This window comes from Coccinella septempunctata, chromosome 9 (genome assembly GCF_907165205.1).
Source record: "Coccinella septempunctata chromosome 9, icCocSept1.1, whole genome shotgun sequence".
Lineage (NCBI taxonomy): Eukaryota > Metazoa > Arthropoda > Insecta > Coleoptera > Coccinellidae > Coccinella > Coccinella septempunctata.
Window position 1 is genome coordinate 6699245 of NC_058197.1, and position 17286 is coordinate 6716530.

A 17286-nucleotide genomic window follows, 5' to 3' on the forward strand; every position below is an offset into this window, starting at 1 on the left:
TCTTAGCAGTGTGTAAAAGCCTTCATACCAACAACACTGATAGAATACAGCATAATGGCTCTACAACCGACCATTTCTTAACCAACTCTGGAATAAAACAAGGCTGCGTGTCAGCGCTTTTACTGTTCAATATTTTCGCCATAGCTGTCTCGATAATTGCTGACATGAGTATGCCTGTAAAAGGTGTTGGAATAAGATTCAGATTTGATGGAGGCCTATTTAACCTGAAGCGCCTCAGAGCAAAAACCCGTTGAAAGTTTATCACGGAACTTGAATATGCAGACGACTGCGCACTTATCGCTAGCAGCCCAGAGGATCTACAGATAATGCTGCACACCTATAAACATATATACGAAGCTTTAGGCCTTAGACTCTATATCGACAAAACCAAAATCCTGATAAGTCCGCCAGAAAGCCTGCAAACACATGTCAGCCTAGAGAATGAAACCCTAGAACACACACAGCACAGCAGTTCAAATACTTGGGAAGCTTCATAAGTACTAGGGCTAACCTAGACACGGAAACACACAACCGTATCAATTCGGCATCACGGGCATTCTGCAAGCTTAAGGTCAGAGTGTTTCGAAATCATGACCTCAATCTGAAGACCAAGACAGCTGTTTACAAAGCAGTCGTCCTCCCAACGCTTCTTTACGGAAGCGAAGGCTGGAGGCCTTACAGGCGACATAGAACAGCTTGAACAAACGCAACAACGTCATCTAAGACAGATAATGCACATCAGATGGTTCTACAAAGTTTCGAATGCAGATGTCTTGCAACGCGCGAGTTGTACGAAAATTGGGACTCAAGTAACGAGGGCCCGACTCAGATGGAGCGGCCACATTCTGAGGATGCAAGACACAAGACTCCCCAAAATAGCTCTATATGGCGAATTCACAGAGGGAGCCCTGAAACCATGATGCCAGTATAAGCGGTTTAAGGATACACTACATCAATCCCTAAAATCAATTAATGCCAATCATAACTGGGATTAACTAGCGTTGGACAGGTCACAGTGGAGATCTATGCACAGTTATAATGAAGACTCGAGAATAATTCAGATGCGGCCAGATCTGGTTGGTGACTATCCATGCCCGGAGTGTGGAAGGATCTGTAGGTCACGGTTGGGTCTCTTCAGTTACAGGAGGGCACAAAGTCGCAATTAGCCCCAAGAAATTATAAGTCTGTTCTTTTTTTATGTCTTTTTGTAGATTTATTCCCGGTAACGGGATACAGCAATGAATGAATGAATAGGTTTGACAAACGATCTGTACCATCCAAAATAAGTTTTTGTGATTTAGGGGTGCTGCTCGTCTGTAGCTGGTGGCCCACAGCAGACTCGGCGCTAATTTTGAGGGAGTAAATAAAGATATTTTGAGTGTGTTTAGGGTGTTCAAAAGCACAATTTAAAATTATTGTCATATATACAGGGTATTTGAAAACGAAGATATAGACTAAAGTTACACTTTTTTAAATATAACACCTTGTATTTGATCTCCAAAATGGAATGGCAACCCCAAATTATGAGAGTTTTTTCAGATCACCTTATACTTTAGAAACACCCATTACGAGGTAATTGAAAATATGGACATGGTTTATTTTGTCTGTTGTGCTTCTTACTGGGGCTTTCAAAATATCATAGAATTTCAAAATTGACACCCACTGCGATATTGAAATCATTTCAAAGACACTTCACAAGTGGGTAGACTAGTATCATGTATGTAAGGTCGTGTGTACAATCTAACATAATCGATTTGCAGGTACAAACAATGGGAACTATAGAGACATATGGAGCTGTCATCTTTAGTAGCACCCAATTGTTGATATTGGGAAGCCTTCTTACTGCAACAGTTTTAATCGGCAGCCAAATCTGGAAAATGCGTCATTTTATCAAAAAGGCATCAACAATACCCGGAGTAAGAGGAGCTGGATTCTGTGGACTCGGTCTGGAGCTTCTGCTTTGTTCTGCTGAAGGTAATTATAGTAATTTTGGACATCTGACCAACCCAAAAATTCTCAAGATACGCCTAAAAAAGTAATGAAGGTCCCAACATAATATTGACCAATCGATTTTGCTGGGGTCGATATACACGGTGTATATAAGCTACTATATTAGATCATCAAGCATCTTTCCATTTCATCTTTTCAAAAAAGAAGTAGGTATTTATTATACAATAAATGAATTACCGCAATTTCTTTGGCGACAAATATTAAATATTCTCCTCCTGATTGTTTTCGATATTAATAACGAATTCAGCTTGAAACCACCCATATTGATCAGTTCTCCTATACCTCTCCAATATGTTACCATATTTTATCGTTATTCATTTCATTTCGTACAAGACATAGGTACCAGATTCAAACATAACCCATTCAGATATCGATTGAAATTCTTTCTGGGGGACTCTGAATTTGAATTTGTAAATTTATTGGCACTTTGAAATTTTCAACAATATATATGTATAATAATAAAAGAATAACAATAATAAACCCAATTAGTCAATAACAACAATAATAATTCACCTAAAGTTCAGTCTTCTCAAATGCCATTTAGCTGAGATGGATCAAGATCTGAGTGTACAGAGCGTTCCTCAATGTGGGTCACACTCACATAGTTAGTCCTACTGTTATCTTCAAGTACTTCTATCCTTCCTCCGTTCAAATAGCATATCCAAAGAAATTTTAAAGTATGCTACTTTCCATGATCTTATTTCTGATGGTCCCATATTAAGCTGCTCATAACTCTCCCGGTAGCTGATTGTACATCCTAGGCCCAAGTTAGGATGCCTTTGGCATAGCGTAAGTCTCTTGTAGGGTATCTACAGATACTGGCTTGATACACTTCTATTGTTCTTTTCATGTTCTATATTCGATCTAGATAGATAAATAGATAGATATTTATTCATATAAAGAATTATTGCACAAATACAATAAAATTGAAATTCGCCAAACACACAGTTACTTACAAAAGGAAAAAAATTCAGACAATGAATATGGTTCTGACCTAATACTAAACTCATACAGAGTTTTCTTGAAAATTTCAAAATCTTTCATTTCTTTTATCACTTTAGGAAGTGCATTCATTAATTTCATTGCCAGATAAAGAAGAGAACTCTCTGTTATTGTCAAGCTATGATAGGGATGAAAGAAAGGTTCTTTTTTTCTAGTCCTTGAGTTGACATTTCTATAATCCTCAAAATAGTGAGGATGAAGGCACATGAAGACAAGAAATCTATGAATATATAAACCATGTAGTGTCGGTAAATTATGTTCTCTGAAGTGACCCCTACATGACTCTCTGTAACCTAAATTCAACAACGTTCTTAACATAGATTTCTGCCTCAAAAATACTAATTCAGAATTGGAGCTTCCTACCCAGAAAATTATGCCATATCCTAATAGAGATTGATAGTTGGAAAAATATACAATTTTTAAAGTATCTTGTGTCTTGACAATCTTGTGAAAAAACTAAACTCTGTTGAATATTCAGTGCGTGTTTTCAAAACTAGAATGGACTTACTTCATCTGGTCAATCACCTAAAATGGAACTATCCAGATAAACTCCCAGGAACTTTGCAGAGGTGGAAACAGTAATATGTTCGTTTATAGTGTGCGGGATTGCGGCTGTAAATCTATCTGTACTGAAAATTATGCATTCTGTTTTGGCCACGTTCAACATAAGATGATTCTTGCTGCATCAGTCCTCTATATCAGCCAGAACTGTTTGAACCATCTCCAGAGTAGACACAAATGACGGAGACCTCATGATAACATTAGTATCATCAGCAAAAGATACAAGCTCCACAAAAAGTATCTTAAAGATATAATCACGCAGCACTGAAGGAAGATCATTAACGTAAATTAAAAAGAGCAATGGTCCCAAGATACTTCCTTGAGGTACACCAGTGTTGCTTAAGTTTGGTGAGGACTGATATTCTTTACCATTTATAATCACCTTTACAGTCTGAGGTCTGTCTTCAAATAGCTCTCGATGAGTTTCAGTTGTTCATCTCTTATTCCGTACTTCTCTAGCTTTTCAATAATATCTCTGTATCCACACTGTCAAATGCCCTCGACAAATCCAAAAATAACCCAATTGGCAGTTCCTTTCTTTCTAATGCTGTTATTATGGAGTTGATAATTCGAATATTGCTGTCTCTGTGCCTCTTCCCTGAATATAGCCATGCTGACTTGGCGAAAATATCTTGAATTTCTTGAAGAAATTTATATCTTCGCAAAGTTAGAAAGAATACAAATTGGACGATAGCTACTTGGATTTTTCGGATTGCCTTTTTTAAAGATTGTTTTTATAATAGCAATTTTAAGGGCTTCAGGACACCATCCATATATGGTCTGATCATTATATGGGCTAAAAGTTCTGCTATAACATGTATACATTGTCATCAATTGGATGTATTTACCCTTTTTTTTTACTTTGTATACTTTTATTTGATTTTGATGGGATTACAAAAAACAATCAAATCGTTCACATATGATATATATTACGTTTCGGGCTGTGCCCTTTTTCAAATTTATAAAATTACATGACAAAAACAAAAACAAATAGTAGATTTATGATTCATTGGAACAAGCAGCTGAGGTTATGTTCCAATCTTTTCTTCTTCTTATGTTGGACTCAAGTTCTTCTCTTCTTTTTGGTATTGTCAATGATTGTCGAGTATATGCAACTCAAGTTTCTTATGTCTGTTCTGTCATTGATGAAATTGACATCTTGTTTGATATGAATCATTTCGAGGAATTCCCTTGGTTTTCGATTTTTTTCTTTCTCCAATATTTCTGTTTTCCCGAAGTCAAAAGAATGCTGGTTTTCGATGGTGTGTTTGTATAGGGCTATCGGCGCCTTTGAGTACTTATGTCCCTTCAGTCTGTCCTTTAACTTCTGTTGTGTTTGTCCCACATAAACGCCTGCACAGTCATTACATGGTATCCTATATACAACGTGTGAACATTCTTCCTTGGGGGTTGGTGCTTTTAGTCTAGAATATACCTGTGGTCTATGTGCTATTTTGATGACATAAGAAACTTGAGTTGCATATACTCGACAATCATTGACAACACCAAAAAGAAGAGAAGAACTTGAGTCCAACAAAAGAAGAAGAAAAGATTGATACATAACCTCAGCTACTTGTTCCAATGAATCATAAATCTACTATTTGTTTTTGTTTTTGTCATGTAATTTTATAAATTTGAAAAAGGGCACAGAGCCCGAAACGTAAAATTTGATTTGATTGTTTTTTGTAAACCCTTCAAAATCAAATAAAAGTATACAAATGTATACATTGTTGTATCACTTCGATAGGTATTCCATCATAACCGTAGATTTGGACATCTTCATCTTTCTTACTGTAGCAATTATTTCCTCTTTGGTGATATCAAACATGTAAAATGATTTTTTCAAGATGTGGTATGGAATCAGAATCGTACTCTGCATTTGGCTGATTTTCATCATTAAGTGCTGATTGAACATTAACAAAGAAGTTATTGAATTTGTCCAATAGTTGTTGAGGGTAGAGCACATCCTTGAGTTCAGTGTGAACTTGTTGTTTCTCTAATGATTTATTGACAAGATTCCAGACAGTTTTGGATTTATTTGTGGACTTTTGGACGATTTCTCTATATTGTTCAATTTTTTTTTTATCATAGAGTCATACTTTGTTTCTTTGTAAGCGGATAAATATCTGTCAGACTCCCTGGAGAGAAGGAATAGACAATCCAAAAGTTTCTAATACTCTTGAACAGTACTATTTGTAGATTTTTGTTTTGTGTTCTTATGAAAACTAAAAGTTTTAATGGGAAAGCTGGAAGTGAAAGCCTCATGGAATCTTCCGAAGAATGAATCCCACATTAAGTTTACATCTCCATCAACATTATCGAACAGCTCAGTCCAAACTGTCTGATATACAATCCACAAACTTCATGTTGTCCTGACTGAAATCTCTAAGTTGTTTTTGTTCTCTTGCTTTCCTGAGAAGACAAATTTTTGAGCAGAATAATTAGATATGTGTTCTTCGATAACTGCTGCAGTGCCTTCAATATTAGTAACAATATTATCTATGCATTTTGAAGAATTTTTTGAAATTCTTGTTGGCTCTTGGATTGTTATGCGATACCCAAAAGTTTCTATCAGAGACCAAGAGTTCCTAGTTGCTGGCGTATCCGATAGTATGTTGAAATCACCTGCCAGTATAATTTCAGATTTTTCTTTTAAGCAGCAGGTTAATACCAGTGACAGTTTTTCCAAGAAAATTTCAAAATTGGCGACTGAGGATTCAGGTCTATAAATACAGATAATATTAATATTTTTCGTGTTTAGGCGTACCTGGACTGCACAGCATTCAATGACAAATGGAATTCTGCAGTTATTCATATCCTCCCCCATCTTGAATGGGATATCATCTCTGACAAATATGGCACTACCCCCATGCTCTCCCTCATTTCTGCAGAAGGAGGATACAAGATTGTAACCTAACAATTTGTAATGTTTTAATTGTTCAGAAGTTCTCCAATGTTCAGTAACCTCTAAAAAATCAACACCATGTTCATTAACAATGTACTGGAGTACACTAAAAGAAGACCCTATAGACTGTAGATTCTGATGCATGAAACATGAGTTCTTGTGATGAAAAGCTTTGTCAGCAACTATTGGGTTAATATCGGAGGATTCATAAAATACCTCGAATTCTTTTGAAAAAAACCTCGAAAATTAAAATCTCTTATTAGGACACCTTCTATCCAGAAGTTCTTATTCATAATTTCATCATACCTGTCTGATGTCACGCCGACACTAAAAGATGAGTACCTAACCTAACCTAACCTAACCTAACCTAACAGTTTGTAATGTTTTAATTGTTCAGAAGTTCTCCAATGTTCAGTAACCTCTAAAAAATCAACACCATGTTCATTAACAATGTACTGGAGTACACTAAAAGAAGACCCTATAGACTGTTGATTCTGATGCATGAAACATGAGTTCTTGTGATGAAAAGCTTTGTCAGCAACTATTGGGTTAATATCGGAGGATTCATAAAATACCTCGAATTCTTTTGAAAAAAACCTCGAATATTAAAATCTCTTATTAGGACACCTTCTGGCCAGAAGTTCTTATTCATAATTTCATCATACCTGTCTTATGTCACGCCGACACTAAAAGATGAGTTCTTTCCTTTGCAGACAAGTTTTTTTACTTCTACCTTTTGAGATTTCAGAGAGTCACACACAAATTTCCTAATTGTATCCTCCTCAACATCTTTTCCAACGACTCTGCCAAGATAGATCCATTTCCTCAAAGGAGCACCCGAAAACGCCGAATTTTCTGATATTGAACCATTGCATATAGTTCCTTTCATTCGCGTTGGTTTATTTTTCCTTGATTTGACTTCTTTCCAATCTTCTGTTATCGTTAATGATTCGCTTACGATGGGGTATTTATCATCAAGCGACATAATGATTTTCCAGGCAACTGGTGAATGGTGAGTAGTTGGCTCTCTTCAAAAAATAGTCTAGTGGGGAATCTCCGTTCCTTGAAAAACATGGTTTTTATTAGGTATTTTTGTTCTGTGAATAGTGTCGCTGTGTTTGTCCCGTAATCTCCTTCCCACACTACTAGGCCATAGTTAATTATTGACTCAGCAAGTGCACAATATATACCCAGCATCAGTCCCCTGTGAAGAATATATCTCAGTTCTCTGAGATTATATGTTAACATAATTGAGTTATTTCACGTCCTCAGAAAGAATTCGAAATTGGGATCACAGGGATAGGACAAAAACCATTAAACAGATTCTTCAACAAGCCGACGTTTCGCATATATATTTATGCTTCTTCAAGGCTAAAAAACATATAAAGATATAAAACAATTATAAGCCAACGTCAAGGATACACAAGAAAGACATAACTCACCACATCGAATAACTGTTAGGTTAGACAAACATTAGCTGAACGGCAGGTACATACAGGTGAAGTCTGCATTAAGACTTCACGGTTTAAAATTATAATTCGGAGTACTATAAAGGTCCATAGGTTATCGAAAGCAAGTCTATAAAAAAAATTTTTTTACCCTAACAACAAAAATATTCCACCGCGCAAGGAGACAATTATTAAGGATCAGTCAGAACGTCACAATCGATAAAATCAATGCAATCGCCAGAAATCAGATTGAAACAATGCAGCGGCGTAGAAATTCACACTTCAGTTCCATATATTAACTCGAAATATTGATCATCTAGAATTTCTGAAACTTTTTATGTATATTGAATAGGTTCGAATATTGTGAACTTAGAGATATAGGGTCCGTCCTGAAATTAACAGTTTCATTTAAATGTATATAAATCATCTCACTTATGTTTCTCATCAAATAGTTCCTTTCCACATCCAAAATCTTAAAGTCAACAAAATCAAAGCTATGGCCATTTTCGAAATGGTGGTCCGCTAAAGCTGTTTTTTCCCTTTTGTTCATATTAACATTACGACCGTCATATTCGTGTTGTTTCAGCCGGTTAGTAATATACTGTTTAGTTTGGCCCACATAGCACTTTTCACAATCTTTACAATTAATCTTATAAACTATACAGGAACACTTCAATCTGCTAGTCTTATCCTTGAGCTTAGTGAAAACAGAATTAACAGTTTTTAAGTTATAACAGGCAAGTTTTACCGATAATTTTGATCTAAACAATCTGTTCATTTTCTCTGATAGGTCGGGTATATATGGGAATCTGAAAAATTTCTCAGCAGTCCTGTTTACTCGATTCTCGTGGGTGTTAGTACAACTGTTAAAAATACCGTTGATAAGTCCTCTTGGATAGTTGTTGACAACTAACATGTTTTTTATTATTCTTTTATTATCGTCATGGAAATCGCTGTGGCTCAATTGATTAGCTCTAATAATTAAGTTATTTACAGTTGCGATCTTCTGTGAAAACTGTTGGTTGGATGAAAAATTTGAAATTCGATTAGAGCTACTAGGTTTTTTATACCAGCAGGTCTTCAGTGTTCCGTCATCTTGGTGGTAGACCATAACGTCCAAAAATGGAATTTGTCTGTCCGTCTCTACTTCTATTGTGAACTTTAGCTTACTATGGTAACCGTTGAAGACAGCGAGAAGTTCATCAATACCGTTTTTTGGGATAGCCATCCACGTATCATCCACGTAAAGCTTGAGTGAGGGTATATGGAAAGAAAGTCTTTTCAGAGACTTCTTAATCAAATCGTTCATGACCAGGTACGCGAAACCACCCGAGGCAGGATTTCCCATGGCAGTACCCTCGTTTTGAGAGTAAATTTCGTCATTAAATGAGAAGTAACTACTCTGGAATATAAATTCAATTACTCTAATGAACATTTCCTTGGTCATGTCAGTGTAGGCTGCTATATAACTCCATCTTGACTTGGTCAGCTCTACAACTAAATCTTTTGGTACGTTCGTAAATAGGGAAACCACATCCAAAGACACAAGGATGTAATTTTCAGGTATGACCAAACCTTGTATGGACTCCGCAAACACGAAAGAGTTTTTCACATTATATTCTGAAGTTGTTGACACCTGTGTTAAAATGTTCTGGATGAACTTTGATAAGTTGTATGTTGGTGAATTTACACAGCTAACTACCGGTCTCATAGTTGGTGTTAGTTTATGGGTCTTTCTTAACCCATATAATTCAGGAGGGACCGCATTGTGGGATTTAAGACTCTTAGCTGAATCATCATCAATAACATTACATAGAACCATCTCTTTTACTATCTCATTTCCCTTTCGTTGGAATCTATCGGTTGGGTCTCCACCAAGTTTACTGTAGGTGGATGTGTCCTCTAACATTTCGTGCATTAGGTTCATGTATTCTTCCTTATACATAATTACCGTTGAGCCACCCTTATCTTACCTTGAAATAATCAATTCTGGGTTGTTTCTCAAAAATAATTTGGTTTGTTGGAAATCTTTTTTAATCGGGTTGTACAGTTTTGAAGAAGGTCTATTGCAATAATTTGTAATTAGTATTTATAGTACTCCGAATTATAATTTTAAACCGTAAAGTCTTAATGCAGACTTCACCTGTATGTACCTGCCGTTCAGCTAATGTTTGTCTAACCTAACAGTTATTCGATGTGGTGAGTTATGTCTTTCTTGTGTATCCTTGACGTTGGCTTATAATTGTTTTATATCTTTGTATGTTTTTTAGCCTTGAAGAAGCGTAAATATATATGCGAAACGTCGGCTTGTTGAAGAATCTGTTCAATGGTTTTTGTCCTATCCCTGTGATCCCAATTTCGAATTATATGTTAACTTTCTTATCTTATTAGTGGTGTATTCTATATGTTGTTCCGCATACAAATCCTTTGGTCTTACATTCTATATAGTTTTCATGAACTCTTCTCAACTTCCGAAATATTAGAAGATTATTCTTCTTTAGTCCAAACATCAGGACTTTAGTCTCATCAGTATTTAAAGATAGCAAGTTGTAGTCTAAACAGTTCTTTATTGCATATATCGCTTCTTCCCCTTTTCCAACAGCTCCCTCCTATGATTGCTCACTTATGATGATCACGGTGTCGTTCTCATAGCAGAATACTGATTGCTCCTCAAGTATCGAAAGCACATTATTCATGTAGATGCTAAATAGAAGTGGCCCCATGACCATTCCCTGCGGTACTCTACAACTCACATTCGTGGCTCCATTTCTCGCATCTGATACTTTTACCTTTTGTATTCTGTTGTTGAAGTATGATTTGAATAGTTGGTTTGGTATTTTTCTGATTTCAATCCCTTCCATTTTTTTTAGTAGAATATCGTGCTGGAACATGTCAAATGCCTTCGCAAGGTCCAAGAAAATGCCCATTACCTTTTTTCCAACCTCCATATTTTCAAATATACATTTCGTAACCTTATTAGTCCGGGAGGCAGGGGCTTTGTTTTCAAGGAATTCCATTCCGACTGAATTTAATACTGTATGTTGTAGTCACATGGGAAATCACGAAACCGATTGTCAGCTTCAATACCATCGGTGGGTGTGGGCCTGGGAGGCGGCGGAACTTCGGAAAAAATGCAAAATTTTAAATGATTTCATCCCGGCTGAAAATTTTTATGTGTAATATTGATGATAATTAGAAACAAAATAGTGAAGTCAGCCGATCGGCGGAGGGTGGAAAATACGTCAGTCGAGCGCGTGAAGTTGGGAAAAAAATTTGAAAATCAAGTTATTTCATCCCGAATGAAAACACCTCCATATGATTCCTTACATATATGGAAATATAGAAATGACCGTCAGCTGCGTGTCTAGCGGAGGAAAGACCGTCAGTCAGAGCTAAAATGTATGAGCGCGCTCATGCATTTATACGGCGCGCGGAATTTTCATTGGTATGACTGATGACTTTTTCTCATCAGTTGATCAGCTTACGGATATTTTAACATTTATATTTATCGAAAATATGATTTTTATTGATACCAAACGGGTTTGTTACGATTTACCCATGATACAAGTAGGTAAAGCAGCAACATCATATAATATACTTAATTATATGCAATAGGTAATACATATTTTTATTTAGTTATCAACATTCAAATATCATTTTTTCATTTATTCACATGAAGGAACAAAAATTTGAATTGAGTAATTATAAATTATCCTCTTCATCCGAACCATCACTATCGTCCGAGTTATCGATGGTTATGTCGCACACTCCATCGGTTTCTGTTTCGTTTTCTTCTGGAATAAAAAAATCAATCAATCAATAAAATCATGTTGTTTTATGCTTTTTTTGGCATATATAAATAAACGAAAAAAAAATTTCATACCTTCAATGTTCAAGTCGATATTACTGATGCTCGTAATGGATGGTGGCAATTGGTCTCCCACAAACCATTTAAAAAAATATTTGTCTTCAATTTTCTCCCATCCATAGTCGGATGGTAATAAATCAGTAGGCGCAGGGAGATGTGCATTTCTCCAAAGGTGGGCGATGTATGCCGTTCGGATGAAATGCTGATTCAGTTCAGCCTTACAGGGCAGGAATAACGATCCGTAATTTTTTTTTCCAAGTTTATTGGATTGCAATCATCTTTATTGCCGTATGCCCTATTGAATGTTAACACACGATCAGTGTTAATATCATCAATCCATATATTCTGCAAACATAGCTTTCCAAGTATGTGAACAATTGATCGATGTCACAATTGGGAATTTGTGAAATGCCACTCAGTGCCTGGATGCACGTTGGAGACTTCCGGAGAATTTCAAACGGTTTTTATTTCCTTTACGGTAAAATGCTGAATTGAAATCGCATTCACTAAAGGCATGAAATCCTGGCAATGCAGAGCACAAATTTGGACCCAATGATACAAACAATTTGGTGACATCAATGAATGTCTGATTATTGCTGGTCCCATCATGCATCGAGATTTGGACGTTCTTTTCGATGAAATTCATATTTCCCAACATGATGATCAAGATATCTGTATCAGAACGTCGCATTGTTACATGAACATCAGACTTCAAGTGACAGACATGGAAAACCATCTTTGTGACTGCTTCTTCGTGACCTGGACACGAACAATGGATCGGATGATGGTTGAACTTTACCTTGTTCAACTTCATATTTGGGGCATTCTATATAGTTTACGAAAACTGTTTTATTCCCAATCCACGATGCCATGTGATCATTTGACCAGTCGTCTATTAAAAATTCAACAAGTGCTTCTTTGAAAAAAATATTTTTCAATGCATCTGAGAAATTTGCTGGACGTATTTGATCGGGTCCATTTATTTGAAATCGCTGCCCTCTGACCCTATTTCTTAATGCATGCTCGTTGTCCTTTACAGATGGCATCAGATTTTGTGATATCTTACTAAATGATGATGGCACATCTCTGATTGAATGCATAATGAAAAAACCGTCATAAATAATTACGTCGCACTGATATGGTGGGATGCTGTCGAGGTCCTTCTGAAGAGTTTTCAACAATACCGATTTATCGGTTTTGCAAATCGTCCCATCTAGGTGACACAAAGCTAGTGGGACAGGTGTTAAGGATATGCTAGAACTTTATCGATATTTAGAGTTTGTTCCAAGTGAAAATAGCATTTGAATTGAATGGGATCTTCCGGCAACCAACATTTTTTGCTTCGGTGCAGCCGCTGCGAAATTCAGGATGTTACTTCTCTTGATGACTTTTTCAAATCTTTCCCGATCTGCCGAACATTCTAATATAAATTATTTCCGTTGTTCATTCCCAAGTGTCTCCACATTCAGCAAAAAATTGTCCTTTGTAACGGCTTGACCTGTTGAAATATTATATGATGAATTTTTGTCTATGTCTTTCGAAAAAAGGTTCATATTTTGTTTTATATGATTAATACAATTCTCCAACTGTAAGGAATGTCTCTTTATTCTGCTCTTCTCAAGATCAGCTGTTATGTCTTGGTCAGGCCAAAGGTCGGTTTCCTCCATAACGTGGGCAATAATTTTTGAACATATGCTGTGACTTTTACACCATCGCTGACGAGCCTTGATTGAATTGGTAGTGTGACTGATTCCTGTCAATTTATTGGCAGCATCTGCATTTATGGTTTGTTCCAATGTCAAGTCTATGGGCTGTCGAGAGAATGGTTTGTCAGTGCGTTTGATTCCCATTGATCCACTACTTAATCGCAAAAATAATCCTGGATGTGTTTCATATACTTTCATTAATTTGTCATTGTATATTACGGTATAACGTCCATAGTTTGGCTGATCAAATGCGAAGAAGATATTTGCAATATTAGGTAATATGAGTTTGAAGAGTTCGACATTCCCAGTGCGTATACTTCGGCATAGCATGAAATAATGGCTAATTAAATTCATATAGATCATATAGAATTGAGGCGTTTTACCATGTTCGCCAATTTATGTTTGTCTTTTATATTCGGCATATTTTTCGAAAAATGCTATCATATCATCATGTGCAATTGCTGGATTCCTAGATTTTTCATTACTGAATTCAAATAAATAATTTTTGATATTATCGGTCACTTGGATGTTACATCGCTCAACAAAACTTTCAAAATGTAAATTCTCAAGTGCTAAGTACAAGAGAGGATGAAGGCGCTTGCATCTGTTGAAATGTTTACCATTTATAAAACAATTTACAGAACGATTGATAGTGGTCGTGGGATCGGAATAAATTTTACAAAGAACTTCAACTTCTTCTATGAGCGACGTTTCGCAACTTTATTGTTGCTTTCTCAAGCTCTAAAAAAACATACAGACAACAGTGAATATATAGACATTACACAACAATAAAAAAATTCTCTACCTAGAATTCAACTGCGTTCCTCTAGTCCATGACAAAAAGATCGTAATAACATGTAGGTAAAACAGGTGACAGCGACACACTCCTTCCCGTCGTCAAATCCATACTGAATTTCATATGGTTGAATATTCATTATTATAGTATATCTGAACGGAAAAGAAATGCGCCTCCGTCACCGCTTTCATAAGAAGAGAAACATGAAAATACCGTTGAACAGGGAATTCACAAAATCTCACGAACTGGACAAATATTGGACAAACTAACTATTCTATTTTGAACATCAATATTTCTTAAATTAAATTAAATTACACCTAAAAAAAAACTACCTGAATTTAATATTTTGTCGGGCGTACATATTTAGTATGTTGCTACATATAATGCTATGATTAGCACAGTCACTTCTTAGGTTCTTAGGCCAAGTTTATTTGGATCATCTCCCCCACGTTGCGTTTAAACCAATTGGCCTCCCGATCTAACACTGTGACATCTTCGAATATAAAAGAGTGTCCAGTTTCAAAATGGTGTGAAGCTAACGCTGTTTTGTTTGGTTTATTCTGATTCTGGTTTTTACAATCGTTGGTATGTTGGCTTATCCGTGACTTTAGGTACTGTTTGATCTGGCCAATATATGATTTCCCACAAGAACATGGTATCTTATATATTACGTTTGACAACGATAGTAACGGTGTGGGATCTTTCAAACGCGTGTATAAACACTTGGTGGATCTGACATTGTAAAAGGCCAATTTGGTATTGCTGTCAAACACTGTACTTATTCTCTGTGATAGCCCATCAATGAAAGGAAACTTATAAAACTTACACGGAGGCTTTTCTGAGTTGTTAAAGGCCCTATGTTGTCTGAAGTAAGAATTTATGCATTTATTCACGAAGGTATTCGGGTAATTGTTCACCTTGAGAATGTTTTTAATAGTTCTCAAATTGGAGTCATGAAAGGTATGGTGACTGAGGTTCATCATTCTGTGAAGAAAACCCTTAACAGTACTCAACTTATGGCCAATAGGGTGGTAGGAGTGGTAGTTTAAAATTCTGCCTGAGCTAGTTGGCTTGGTGAACCAATTCGAAATGCTTAGTGATAGAAACATCTATAAACCAATCTGCAAAGATCCTACCATGAAATATCAAAAACGTGTGAATGAGTTTGCGAAAAATTTGGTAGAGAATCAGTTTATAAGTGAAACACTTGGCAAAAAGATTATGACTCACAATTCGGTCCCCCCTAAGATCTACGGGTTGAGAAAAACACATAAAGAAAATTTTGCCTTAAGACCAATTGTTAGCTGTGTTAACGCCCCTTGTTATAACTTGGCAACCTTTTTACATCAGATACTCTTACCAGTAACAATAACTTTCAATTACAAGGTAAAAAAGTTCATTTGAGTTTGTGAAGAACTTAAACAATGTACAGCTGCCTGATCAGTACAAGCTCATTTCATTAGATGTCATTTCACTCTTTACAAATATTCCAAAAGGGTTAGTTCTGAGCACACTCTCTAAACGATGGTCTTGCATATATCCGCATATACTAACATTCCAAAGAAGATATTTCTAGAAATGATCGAGTTTTATTTCGATTCGAGTTACTTCAGTTTTGGAGGTAACATATATTTACAGCTAGACGGAAGTGCCACGGGCAACCCTCTTAGCCCAATTCTAGCAGAGATAGCAATGGATGAGTTGGGGTCTTCGGTGTTGACGAACTTACCTTTTGTTCTTCCCTTCTTCTGGTTATACGTGGATGATTCGATCACAGCAGTGCCCGAGGACGAATTCGATACCATCCTAGATTACTTCAATGCATTCAACCCAAAACTTCAGTTTACCATGGAGACGGAAAGAGATAATAAACTGGCCTTTCTAGATGTTGAAGTACATAGAAAAGAGTGTGGAACCCTACTTACGAATTGGTTCACCAAGCCAACTAGCTCGGGCAGAATTATAAACCACCACTCCTACAACCCTATTGGCCATAAGTTGAGTACTGTTAAGGGTTTACTTCACAGAGTGATGAACCTCAGTCACCATACCTTTCATGACTCCAATTTGAGAACTATTAAAAACATTCTCAAGGTGAACAATTACCCGAATACTTTCGTGAATAAATGCATAAATTCTTACCTCAGACAACATAGGGCCTTAAACAATTCAGAAAAGCCTCTGTGTAAGTTATATAAGTTTCCTTTCATTGATGGGCTATCACAGAGAATAAGTACAGTGTTTGACAGCAATACCAAATTGGCCTTTTACAATGTCAGATCCAACAAGTGTTTATACACGCGTTTGAAAGATCCCACACCGTTACTATCGTTGTCAGACGTAATATATAAGATACCATGTTCTTGTGGGAAATCATATATTGGCCAGACCAAACAGTACCTAAAGTCACGGATAAGCCAACATACCAACGATTGTAAAAACCAGAATCAGAATAAACCAAACAAAACAGCGTTAGCTTCACACCATTTTGAAACTGGACACTCTTTTATATTCGAAGATGTCACAGTGTTAGATCGGGAGGCCAATTGGTTTAAACGCAACGTGGGGGAGATGATCCAAATAAACTTGGCCGACACTGTCAACCTAAGAAGTGACAGCGCTAATCATAGCATTATATATAGCAACATACTAAATATGTACGCCCGACAAAATATTAAATTCAGGTAATTTTTTTTAGGTGTAATTTAATTTTATTGAAGAAATATTGATGTTCAAAATAGAATAGTTAGTTTGTCCAATATTTGTCCAGTTCGTGAGATTTTGTGAATTCTCTGTTCAACGGTATTTTCATGTTTCTCTTCTTATGAAAGCGATGACGGAGCGCATTTCTTTTCCGTTCAGATATACTATAATAATAAATATTCAACCATATGAAATTCAGTATGCATTTGACGACGGAAAGGAGTTTGTCGCTGAACCTGTTTTACCTACATGTTATTACGATCTTTTTGTCATGGACTAGAGGAACA

At 36.3% G+C, this 17286-nt stretch overlaps 2 protein-coding genes across 2 annotated transcripts; one reads left to right on the plus strand and one right to left on the minus strand.

Moving 5' to 3' along the window:
- Positions 1 to 4636: 4636 nt before the first annotated feature.
- LOC123321057 lies at positions 4637 to 9871 on the minus strand. Its single transcript, XM_044908563.1, has 2 exons — positions 8359 to 9871; positions 4637 to 4926 (listed from the first exon to the last, which is right to left on the minus strand). Exons 1-2 carry the CDS (start codon positions 9869 to 9871, stop codon positions 4637 to 4639), a joined length of 1803 nt encoding a protein of 600 aa, XP_044764498.1.
- A 5949-nt stretch (positions 9872 to 15820) lies between these two features.
- LOC123321058 lies at positions 15821 to 16984 on the plus strand. The gene has a single exon (XM_044908564.1). It carries the CDS (start codon positions 15821 to 15823, stop codon positions 16982 to 16984), a length of 1164 nt encoding a protein of 387 aa, XP_044764499.1.
- Positions 16985 to 17286: the final 302 nt, after the last annotated feature.